Source organism: Anguilla anguilla, chromosome 2, assembly GCF_013347855.1.
Source record: "Anguilla anguilla isolate fAngAng1 chromosome 2, fAngAng1.pri, whole genome shotgun sequence".
NCBI classification, from domain to species: Eukaryota; Metazoa; Chordata; class Actinopteri; order Anguilliformes; family Anguillidae; genus Anguilla; species Anguilla anguilla.
Window position 1 is genome coordinate 65,051,830 of NC_049202.1, and position 12,857 is coordinate 65,064,686.

The 12,857-nt window shown below is 44.4% G+C and overlaps 1 protein-coding gene across 1 annotated transcript in view; it reads left to right on the top strand.

Annotated features, from left to right (window-relative positions):
* Positions 1 to 2,549, top strand: part of cacng2a (calcium channel, voltage-dependent, gamma subunit 2a) — a 68,804-nt gene extending 66,255 nt beyond the window's left edge. Inside the window, exon 4 of the mRNA XM_035403042.1 lies at positions 1,981 to 2,549. Coding sequence (XP_035258933.1) covers positions 1,981 to 2,516 — 536 coding nt within the window. The 3' untranslated portion in view covers positions 2,517 to 2,549. The remainder of the gene's footprint in view (positions 1 to 1,980) is intronic.
* The last annotated feature ends 10,308 nt before the right edge of the window (positions 2,550 to 12,857 follow it).

Below are 12,857 nucleotides of genomic sequence, written 5' to 3' on the forward strand. Positions count from 1 at the left end.
TGGAGACAGTCGGGGAGAGAGAGAGACACGAGAGGGGGAGAGCGCAAAAGAGGTGCAGAGGCACGAGAGAAAAGAGCAGTACATCCACATTTTTTCAATTTCTGTTATGACAAAGACCAGTTTTACTGAGTGAAGAAAGAAGCTGCTTTCTGCTTTCTTTTCCAGAGATAAAATGCTATATATATATATATATATATATATATATATATATATATATATAATTCCTTTGTAAGATTTAGTTAATACTTGCTGTAATATGATGAACGTCTTTTTTTTATTCACCATATTGTAATAATTTAATTATTTGTTGCAGAGAGAGAAAGAGAGAGAGAGAATGAAATAAAGAGACAGACCTCAGGCAGAGCCCTGAAAATTATGCTGTGCTGACCCTAAGCACACTGTGACCTCGCACAGAACTCCCTGTGAGCATCCGCAGCAGAATAATGACATCACTGCGGCCAGGCATGCTCATGCTCACAGCGAACACCCATACACCTTCTGCATCGCAGAGTCTGTGCCCCCAAGCACATCACAGCTGAGCACTCTCTGCAAATAGGATCCTTCCGTGGAACATTTGGAAGTGTGAGACTCAATTTCTGCCATGCTCCCGTTGCTAGGCTAAGTATCCATTGGGAATGAACTCTAAAAATACATTGTTCCTGACATGCTTTCCCTACGATCGAACATCATAGATTCCAAATCACAGATTTGACAAGTTTGACTGACCAGTGTGTATGTGTGTGTGTGAGTGTGTGTAAGTGTGTGTGTGTGTGTGTGTGAGTGCGTGTGCATGTGTGTGCTTGTGTGTGCCTGTGTGTGCCTGTGTGTGTGTGTGTGTGTCTGTGGTAGTGGGTGAGAGAGAGAAAATGGAAAGAGATTGAATTTGTCCTCATTATTGGCTAAACAAAGACAAAATATAGGCTAAGCAAAGTCGATTTTAGGGGCTGTAATGTTTGAACATTAAGTAAAGCCTTCTCTCCATTTAAAATAATCCCCATGTGTTTTTTTTTTATCTGAGGCCATTTAGACATGTTGTAATGAGTTTTTATGAAAGCATAATGGCCAAATCTCCAATTTACTCTTTCATTGTTTCAGTAATTCTGCAGCAAAATCATTCAAAGCTTCCTGGCGCACTGTTATTGCTTACTCTTTCGATTCATGAAAAGGCTGCTGTAATCTGATTATCGCTGGATTCAGTGTCAGTTGTCACTACTCTATTAAGTTGAGCAGAATTTTTCTTGGAGGCCTTGGTGTGCGCTGGTTTCAACCTCCCAAAGCGAATTTAACTCTGGGTGAGGGACTCATTCATTGTTTGTCCTTAACGGTGACTCATATGCATGCGATACCTTTTTTTTATTTCTTATTTCATTTTATTTCTTTTGGCTGTTTCGCAGATTAATCTTGGTGATTGCCCGAGTTGATTAAACTGTGTTTGTAAGGAAACGAAATAACACTTGAATTTAATTGTGAGTCAAACTTTTGTCGAAATTTAATCAGTTGAATTCAGGCCAGTGTGTTTCTGTTTAGTGGAGCCTCTTCAGACTCTTATCTCTGATCTGCCATATTGCTCTGCTTTTCATACTGTTTGAAACAGAACAGGGATTTTAAAATTGGCATAAGACAGTTGTGATGTACAGGTAGCCATACTCACAGAAAACAGAGAGGAGCTCTACCAATCAATGGGTATGTTGGTTACGATCAATACAACAACAGTGATTGGTGAATATTTTATGGCTACTTCCTGATAAGTCCCACAGTGATCCCAGAATTAGAGCCAGAAATTATCCACAGATCACTGTTAGGGTAATTTCTGCTGTATGTACCCCATGACTGATGGAGTTCCTCAATGTTTCTACCTGTAAGATGATTTCCATAATATCCATTTTATTATCCCTGTAACAGAAAAAGTGTCATTAACTCTGTGAGATTCTGAGCTAAGCCACTTCCTGTCCTGACCCATGTCACTTCCTGCCTCCCCAGGCCTCAGTAACATCATAGGGATCATCGTGTACATATCAGCCAACGCGGGGGACCCCTCCAAGAGCGACTCCAAGAAGAACAGCTACTCGTACGGCTGGAGCTTCTACTTCGGGGCGCTGTCCTTCATCATCGCCGAGATGGTGGGCGTGCTGGCGGTGCACATGTTCATCGACCGGCACAAGCAGCTGCGGGTGGGCGCCCGGACCCCCGACTACCTGCAGAGCTCGGCCATCACGCGCATCCCCAGCTACCGCTACCGCTACCGCCAGCGGTCCCGCTCCAGCTCCCGGTCCACCGAGCCCTCGCACTCCCGCGACGCCTCGCCCGTGGGCCTCAAGGGCTTCAACACCCTCCCCTCCACCGAGATCTCCATGTACACCCTCACCCGGGACCCGCTGAAGTCCTCCGGCACCCCCACCGCCACCTACAACTCCGAGAGGGACCACAACTTCCTGCAGGTCCACAACTGCATTCAGAAGGACCTGAAGGACTCCGCCCACACTAACACAGCCAATCGTCGCACCACCCCTGTATGAGGCTGCCCCCCCCCGGAGGAAAGGGGTGGGGGGGAGGGGAATGAGGAGAGGGGGGGGGGGTTTGAGAGAAGGGAACGGAGGATGCCCCACATTATAAAGATATAATGATATATGAGTTTCCATGTTGAAAAAAAAAGAAAAATGTTTAAAAAAAGAAAAATGCATGATTTTCCCCATCTACCGTTATTTAAACAAATTTAAAAAATGTCTGTAAAGATTTGAAGTGAAATGGGAGTGGTCGAGCGGGAGTGTGGGTAATGAAGTCCTGAGAGCGGGGTTATCTTCTGTTTGGAGCAGGGCTGGGTAACGAGGGCGGGGGCCAACGAGGAGGGAGGGAAGGTCAGCTTGTAACTTTGATTTCGATTTTGACTTTTCGCTTCTCTCCTCCGTCCAGATGGGACTGCAAGCTCTCCCTCCCTCCCCCCTGCCCCCTCACCTCACTTTTTATTTATAAATCTACTGATTTATTTGATTTTTCTTTTTTTTTTTTTTTGCATTGAAACTGTGAACCACAGCAGCTTTGGGTCTGAAAGGGAGTAACCCAAACCGCAAACTCTTATAAATACATGTATTGATTTTATATATAAATATATAAGTTAATAAATGACAGACAGACTTCCTGACGCAAAAACAAGCCAACAAAGTCATCGTGGAAATGCAAACAAGTGAAAAGACTCATCTTGACTAACTGCTTTAAGGACTATAAAAGAGGAAATGCAGATACTCTGCCATCACAGCTGCTGAGAAACACACAAAAAAATGTGTAAAGTCAATGTTAGACAAATTCTATTCTTTTAACAGAACCTTCTCGTCTTTTTCTGGGGCCCTGTTCACTTTCTTTTTTGGTTGTCACAGGAGAGTGAGTCCAAATCTAGCCCTTCTATGGACACCAGCTACATTTAAAAAAAGCTAAATGAAAGGGCGAGAGCTTCACTGAAAAAAGAAAGGGTAGCAGGGAGAAAAAGAAGAGGACGCAGAATAAGAGACCAACACTTGCAAAAAGACAACCAAGACGACAAATCGACAAGTACGAGCTACTACAAGAAATGAAGCTATTTGACTCACAAATAAAGAAATTTACATGCATGCTAAAATTACAGTGAATCTGCTCTTGAGAAACTTAAGTTTTAGAAAATAATTATAATAAGGGGGAAAGTGACAACGCAAAACTTTTTAAATGTTACTGTTGTGTGTGTAATTTTGTTTGTTTTTTTGGTTTTTTTTTGGAAAGGGGGGTGGGGATTTCATTTTCTGCTTTGAGTGAAACAAATCAAACTGCAGCAAACAAAAGGCCTTTTTTAAATGCTGGTTTATTTATATATGTATGTATGTATGTATGTATATTATTTTTAAATTTCACACAGCCTTAGTAATTCTCTTTCTTTTTTCATTTTTTTGAGTTGCGTTGTTGTTTAAATGAACAAAAAAAAAAAATCTTTAAAGGTGCCAAAAACCAAATGGTCCTAAAGTTGGATGCATTAAGTCCTGGAGATAATAAAATTGAAACCCCAGAGGGAGCAAAAACAACCGTGCAGCTCTTCTGTGTCTTATTATTCTGCGCCGTCAGGACGTTACGGTCGGGTCCCCGAGCCTACATGTCCGGGGCCGGGCTGCCAGTAACGTTCGGCAGGTATTCCAACGGTGCCTCTGCTGTCGTGCAGTCAATCAGGGGTGCAGAAGCTCAGGGAAATGAATTTAAGCGTCAGTAAATGAGCGGGACTTCGCTGCGAAGAGCGGCATCGCCCCGCCTTTCGGTCGCCTCGGTTACCCTGGCTTTGGCTCTGCAGCCCTCATTGGCCATTCCAGGGGTACGCGTCTTTCTGTGGAAATTTTCGGCGCTCCGGCCTCGAGGTCACGATTTCGACGCGTGGCGTTTCATCGAAATTCGTTTCCGCACTGGAGGTATTTGAGTAATGTGGATTAGCATGGGTGTCAGTGAGCTAATAACGTTTTTGGTTAGCGTCCGAACAGGAGGAGCTGAAGCGAAGACAGCAGGAATGTGAAGACAGGGCTGCTGTTGTGGGGGGGGGGGGGGGGTGGGGGGGGGGGGTGGGGGGGGGGGTGAGCAGGGGGTGGGAGTGGGGGGTGGGGGGGTTAAGGGCTAACCAGGTATATCATCCCGAGCCTTGGAGGAGGAGGACGCAGAGATCTGTGAACTTGTGGTAAATACTATTGAGTGATAAAGACAGACATCTTGTCCCGGGCCCGGGAATTTCACCTGGCCGCCCGGCGTGAAGGTAGTGAAATGCATTTTTGTGTTTACCGTACAGCTGCTGCCCCAAAGGTCTGCATTTAAGCTTTCATTTGCAGTCCGTGTGTCTAACTTGGTTTCACATAGCTGAGGCTTCTGAGATTCCCAGTTAAAACTCCATCGGTTACTTACTGCAATTGGTTGCACCGTACGTCTTTGAAATCTGTCCCCCCCAGGCATGTTCCCCTGTGATAGCGGTTCCCGCAGGTGCCACTGAAAAGCTGTGCGCTTGCTGAAAGCTGTGCGCTGGCTGAAAGCTGTGCGCTTGCTGAAAGCTGTGTAGGCTGAAAGCTGTGCTTGCTGAAAGCTGTGCAGGCTGAAAGCTGTGTAGGCTGAAAGCTGTGCAGGCTGAAAGCTGTGTAGGATGAAAGCTGTGTGCTGGCTGAAAGCTGTGTAGGCTGAAAGCTGTGCAGGCTGAAAGCTGTGTAGTCTGAAAGCTGCGTGATGGCTGAAAGCTGTGCAGGCTGAAAGCTGTGTAGGCTGAAAGCTGCGTGATGGCTGAAAGCTGTGCAGGCTGAAAGCTGTGTGCTTGCTGAAAGCTGTGCAGGCTGAAAGCTGTGTGCATGCTGAAAGCTGTGCGCTGCTGAAAGCTGTGCAGGCTGAAAGCTGTGTGCATGCTGAAAGCTGTGTAGGCTGAAAGCTGTGTGCTGGCTGAAAGCTGTGTAGGCTGAAAGCTGTGCGCTGCTGAAAGCTGTGCACATCTGGAGCAGTAGAGCACTCAGTATGTCACACGGGGAGAAGATCAATGGCATTCAGGAGTGGGTTCCGAGGATTTCGCCAGAAGGGACGTCAGGCAGTCGAGCGATATTTGTCATGTCAGCACCATACCTGCTCTGCATTCACAATGAGGAATGGCTCGCGTGTGCTTGTGCCCCCATTGCAAATAATCCGGATCTGTACAGTACTGTGGCTATGCATGGCTAGTTTGACAAACAGTAATACTTCTGCTGTGCTTTTGAGATTGGGTCAGGAAGGGCCTATAGGGAATGCCCCTCTCAGGTTCAGTTCATTCACAACACTGATGGAGTTATGATTAGCTTTGCACTCGATACACTGCATTCATTTACACTAGGCGGGCTATTTTACCCCTTGGAATTGGAACTTGTCCTTCGTATAGAAAACTTCATTCTGCTCAAATACCCGTCTGTTTGTAAACCCTCATGAATAAAAACCTGTATTTAGAAATAGTATACTTTGCATGCTTTTCTACAATCTTTTAGGAAATTTAGTGCAAAATGAAAATACAAGGAATCCACAGAAATGATTTTGTACATAATTTGCTGAATTAATGATGCACTTAAACAGCTTAAATGATTATAAATATCAGAGTGAGTTTTTGCATGGGCTGAAATACTGTATCTTCTTCAAGGGAACAAATATCAGCAAGTTGTGAATAGGAAACCATCTGACAAACTGTGTGTGCCTTTTTGTGGCTTTTTATTTATCCCTGTGTATTTATCCCTGTCCGTGCTCAGCCTGCATCTGTTTCTTTTCCACACACGTTCTCTGTGTCCCCCTCCGTCTCTGCTGAGATGCTGCGTGTCCCTCGTGTTCCCCTGCTGCGCATGTCCTCTGGGTGAATCCGTGTGTCACTCAGTCCCCCCACCCCCCCCCACCCCCCCCCCCCCTTTGGTGCACCACTCATCCCAGGCTTCTTCATCCTTCTCTGTCACTCTCGGTCCCTGCTCTCTGTTCTTCATTGCTCGCCCTCCTCTCTTTCTCTGTTCCGTTCTTATTTTTCTCCTCGTCTCTCGCCCCGCTCCGCTCCGCCGGTCAGGGTGCGGGAGACGAACTGAACGAGCGGGCGGGCGGGTGTGATGGGAGTCGTCTTAGCCGCGCGGGCGAGAGCGCCTGACTGCGTGGCTCTGCGTGGCTCTGCGTGGCTCTGCGTGGGTCTGCGTGGGTCTGCGTGGGTCTGCGTGGCTCTGCGTGGGTCTGCAGGGTCCCTGCGCCATGTGGCCACGCTTCGTGGGCGTTTAACCACGGGCCAGAGAGGACTGCCGCTGCAAACGCGCCCCTGATCATCTGCGGGGAGCTCAGAGGTACGGGCCACGGTGTGGGCCCTATGGACGGCACAGTGTGTTCCCTTCAGTAAGGTAAGAGCACCAATCGTGTGAAAGAGGTACAGAAATGACTATGTGGCGGGGCCGTCCGGGTAGTGTAGAGGTATAAGCACTCCCCGGCAGCGGAACTTCCGGCTTGGTCAGATGTTCCTACGAACACAGTTAGCAGTGTTCACGGGTGGAAAGCCGGTGAGGGTATGAGTCCTGATCATTGTATTAGCGACTCCTACTGGTTGGTCGGGGCACATGTATCAGAGAAGGCATGTATCGGAGGAGGCATGTGGTAGTCTACACCCTCCCCAGTCCAACAGAGGATAGCGCATCGACCAGGACCGTGATACACACGGGGAATTGGCATAACGACTAAATTGGGGAGAAAATGGCATGAAAAAAAAGAAATGACTATGTGGCTTTAGACAGCCCTTAGCATTATCCGCATCCTCGCCGCAGAGCCCATATTCGATTGGAGGCTTTAGTTAGCACAAGTGAGCCAGTCCCCAATGCCCCCCCCCCCAATGTTTTAATTCTGAGGCTGAGATATATAAATGTTAAGTTAGCCTCAGTTGGTGCAATTTTAAGAAATGAACCCACCTCTACGCTCAACAAACTATGTTTCACTTTAAAAAGCCTCTGTTTCACTTTAACTGGCCTGCTAGTTTTCATAAATAGAGCACCATTGATGAGATGAGTCTCTTTAAGTGCTGTTGCTAAGAATCATTACATAAGTGTAAATTTCTATTTTCTTTATTTTGGGTACCCTCCCTCCCATTTTTTTTTTACCTGAGGGCCCCCCTGATGATTGGAGTTTGTTCTGTGTTGTGTAGAATATACAGCAATAAATAATAAATAAAAAAAACAAGTGTTGGTAAAGGGGGAAAGAAGAAAAAGAGAAAAAGAAGGAAAGAGTTGAGCGTTAATGAGTGATCTGTGCTAATGATGTGTTTGTTTCCCCAGGAAACAGCTGCAGACGGCGCTCACCTGTGTTTTTTGGGTCAGAGCGAGTTCGGGGCTGCGGAACAGTAAGTACTTCCACGGCGCCGAGAACAGACCCAAAATAAACACCCGATCCTTAAGAGCTCGACAAAACAGTGACTGCAACGCGGGTCTTAACTCCTCTCCGGAGACATTATATTCTATGGAGCTAAGTGCTAATGGCGGCGTTACGATTTTCATAAGTGGGCAACTCAATTTACACGAGAATGATGCTTTTTTTTTTTTTTTTTTTTTTTTTTTTGCCTGTTCCACAAAGCTTGACTTGTAATCTGCTATGCTTTCATTTCCATGCCAGATATTGACGAATTATGTTGACGTACTGTTGAGGTACATATTTTAGCGGGAACATCAGATTGCGATGCCTTTACTACCAAGTTCTATATCTGCTGGTGATGGTAACGCAAAACTGAATGTTACTCCACAGTTCAGACGTTAGATGATGAAATTGTTCATACGTCACGTTTAAATGAAATAATCACTGTGGAGTTATTCATGGTAAGTGAGGGCAGGTCAAATTATGGTTCAAGTTAAGGACAAAAAAGCAAACAGCTGTAGCTTGATGTGTCCCCTGTGAAACCATGATTTCTCTGTATCAGATTAGGTGTTCGCTCATGGTTGATGTGTCCAAACTGGGTTAGAAAATGAATGATGGTGACTGTTTTAACAAACCACATCCACCACATAACAAACATCATAAAGATGTGATGTTTGGTAAAAAATAAAAATAATAACAATAGTTCTCTGTGAAGACAAGAGCCAGCCTTAGGGTTTCTGTGGATTTAAACCAGGATGTTGTTGTGTCCCCCAAAGTGCTTTAACATTAAAAAAATACAAAATAAAAATAAGCTTGAATTGTGCTTTCTAGGGATGGTTGTGGCCCTAAATGACTGCATAGACGGCATGTTTATGCCAGCGGCTGGCTTTGTGTCTTAAAATGACTGTTTTCCCTCTGTTTATTCATTCTGCTGGTTTCAAATGCAGGATAGTATTGCTAAAGCATCCTCTGTCAGCCGGGGACAGTGCATGCTAGTCCTCCAAAAAGTAGTGTGTGAGTCCTTCAACAGGTAGTGTGTGGGTCTTCCAAAAGGTAGTGCGTGGGTCCTCCAAAAGGTAGTGTGTGGGTCCTTCAACAGGTAGTGTGTGGGTCTTCCAAAAGGTAGTGCGTGGGTCCTCCAAAACGTAGTGTGTGGGTCCTCCAAAAAGTAGTGCGTGGGTCCTCCAAAAGGTAGTGTGTGTGTCCTCCAACAGGTAGTGTGTGGGTACTCCAAAAGGGGGTGTGTGGGTCCTCCAAAACGTAGTGTGTGTGTCTTCCGAAATGTAGTGTATGGGTCCCCCGAAAGGTTATGTGTGGGGCCTCCAAATGGTAGTGTGTGTGTCCTCCTGAAGGCCTGCTACCAGTATTTATTTCCTTTCACTCAGCAGTCCGATGGCTGTGTTTCACCAGGAAGTCTGTACCTCCAGTTAGTACAGGTAGATCTCATTTGGCTGGTTATTGAGTAAGGCAAGGAGTACACTGGTGACCGATACCTTCTCCCCATAGAAGTCACTTTGCTGGAATCCAAGCTATAGTGAGCACTGGCATAGCCTGGATTTGATTCCAGACCACGAGACCCAACAGCGGCAGGAATTATTGCTTTAGTTCTCAGGTGTCAGAATCCAGTCCTGGAGTGCCGCAGTGTCTGCTGGTTTTCGGTGTGTTTCAGCACCAGTGATTCCTTTAAGTCATTGATTGGCAGAAGAGTCCACACACCATGGTTCGCAGGCTTTAATTGGCTGCTGATTGAAAGGGTAGTATAAATACTTGCAGGCTCTGCGACCTCCAGGACTGGAGTTTGACACCCCTGTTTTCGGTGGACGCATCACCTAGGAGGATCTCTGGGAAGATCTTTGGTGCAGATTTAATTATAAACTAGTTAATACAGAGAATATTCAAAAGCTTTCTCTAAAATTGTGTTTATTGTGCACAACTATATTGCTGTACTTATTGTTGTCTAAACAAAACAAATGATGCCATCTCCAATATAGCAGGGAAATTTGAAAATGTAGCACTGTGAAATTCACATCTTTTATGTGAGACATTCACTTTATTGAGCATTTGAATCACCATCTAGCATTTTAATGGTACATTTACTGTCCTGTAATACTAGAGAAGGTGTTCTACATATTTCAAGAAATGTGTCAGTATAGATGATGATCAGTGGCAAAGCCGACAAAATCCACAAACAACCTTTATCTCTGACCTAGAAGGAAAAATTTAGTGTCCTGGGTTCAGAACGAGATGTGTCTATAGATTGCTGGCTACACTAGTGAATGAAGTGTTGTACTGCTTGCTTTTCAAATAAAAGAGGGGAATCATGTTTCATCTGTTTTATGAAATAAACGGGCCAATGTTGTTACATCTGTTTTATAAGTTTTAGAAAATAAAAGGGGCAATAATGTTAGATCTGTTTCCTCTGTTTTATTCTGAAGCCTCACTCATCACCTTGTACCATCCACCATGTGTATTTTCTCAACAGAATTGCACAAAGCCTGAAAACAAGTCACATTGCAACAAGACCGAATCGCAAGGAGCACAACAGGTTTCCTTCATGTGACATGTTTAAAAAACAGGACAAGCAGCCTTTTGAGAGCAGAGGTTTTAATTGCTGTGATGGAGGAAAGCGAGACTACTGTATCTCCATCTATGTCAGTCAGAGAAATGTATTACGCTCTCCCTCCCTCTGGTGGCAGAACGCGGCACTGCAGGCCGCAGGCCCCCCTGCACTTGGTGTTGAGGAAGACCGTTGGTTCTGGGTGCGGGAGCAGAATACTAATGGGCGCATGGCAGTGAGCAGGAGCTGCAGTCCGGCAGGCTTTGTCACGGCTCACTGGATGCCATCCGCATCAGTCTGCTTCACAAAACCACAATGCAGACTAATAGCACTTTTAATTTTAAAGAGGTACTGCCTGTGGACCAAATATGTGATTACATTACTGATGTATTGCGTCATATGTCACTGAGTGGATCTGCCGCGCGGTGTAGAAGAGAGAGATGAAAACATGAGTCCTGCAGTCACGCCAAGCTATTCCTGAGAGGATCAGGATAAACAGCCTCGTATATCAGCCTCCTACTCGAAAATAAATCAGTTTGAAGATGGTGCGTGTGTGCGTGTGTGTGTGTGTGGTCTGGGTGGAGCTGGTTGCCAGGGGCAATGGACTAAGCTAGAATGATCTCTGAGCACACATGTCCAGCAGATCCAGGATGACAAATGCTCATGTCTGTTTTTGCTTCAACCTCTGCCATTCAATCTCTGCTATTAATTTCTTAATCAGCCCCTGCAGTGGTGTGTCCAGAATGTTCCATTTGTAGAGGTACAGAGGCAGACTTGGGCTGGGGGTGAGGGGGCCAAGAGGTGGTCAGGCCAGTGCTGATGTCATCGGTTTGACTGGCTTACCCAGAAAACCATCACCTCTAGGAACACACGCACACATGTACAAGTGCACACACACACACACACACACACATGCACGCATCGCTCAACAATATTTTTCATATAATATGTTTAGAAGAATATGTGTCACAGAATAGACCAGATATGCTAGAAAAACAAATTGCAAGCAATTTAATTTTTTCTTTTTTTTTTTTTTAGTTTGACTCTTGCTTTAAAATAAAGCAAGAGTCTCCTCACAACATGGTGACAGTTTTTTGGGTATAAAGGTTTTTAGGAGAACTTGATCATGTGTGGCCTCATACAGATGCTGACAGCATACATTTATATTTTCTTCTTTATGAAATGTCTGTGGGATCCATTTCACGCAGGATCCCATTATGAGTGAATATCTGAAAGAATCACCTCATATGATCACTAAAGTACTGGCTTAAAGCTAAGAATATAATATGCTGTGCAAATGCATTGATTTGTCACTGATACCAGAAAATCTAGTATAACTGCTGTCTAAAAAAATATTACCTCTTTTCCTCAGCTTATACCTACAGTATTGCACTAAAATCACAGACATTTTGAAAGAATGGGCATTAAATATTAAATATTATTAGATCACTTTAATTTAAAAGCTATAAATCTAGCAATAGCAGCTGGTCCAGATGTGATAGGAATGTAAGAATGAGTTTGAACTATGGGTGGGGGTATAGATGAAAATGATTCCGTAGAATCACCTCCCAGAAAGCCATCTGTGACAGTAGTCTCTTGAAGTCACTCTCATAGTCTAAGTTACCTTAACAGGTAGGCCATGTGAATGATCAGGTTTCACCACCCAATACTTAAAGGTTCAATGTAGGATGTTCGATTGATACAGAAATGATTACTGAAGTCTTAATAACAGGTAGGTTTACAATAATGTCCAAGCACAGTGACATACCTGTGACCACCAAATGAAATAGCATATTAGCGGGGAAGATAAGTGCCTTATCTAAGATAGATACCTAATCTAATAGCCCATTACTGAACCATGCTGTGTGTAATACTTACCTCCTCAATTGTAGTCATGGCAGACATTTTCACCAATTGTCTGTGAAAACGACCCAGCAGGTGGACAAACTTACCCAACGCAGGACAACACAATTAAACCAGCTAGCCAGACCAGCTAAAACCTGCGGAAAAATCTGTTTCAATTTTCTTGAAAATTATAATGCATTACCAGTCAATTGCTGATTTTACATCTTTCTAAAATCAGCAATGATTGAAAGACAGAATGTACTTTCTATCAAGCGCCAAAATTGTAATTGTTGATATTGACCCATTTCATTTGCTGCTGTTATTTACCTCCTTCACTTACTTTGTTTTATGCCTTATTATATTCACAGTGTTTTATGGTGTTTCCTTTTCACTATGTACAAGGAATGAAGCACTTTGCCAAGAGGTTATTGTGCCTATCCAACATTTCAACAAAGCTGTCTAAATTCATGCTGAAATATTGCCTTTTTTTCTACTGCAGTGTTCACTTCATAATTTTTTGTCGTTGTTGTTGTTTTATGCTGAGCTGCGCACACATACATCATTTTTTGAAGGACAAGACACTTGAACTGTTGAAAAC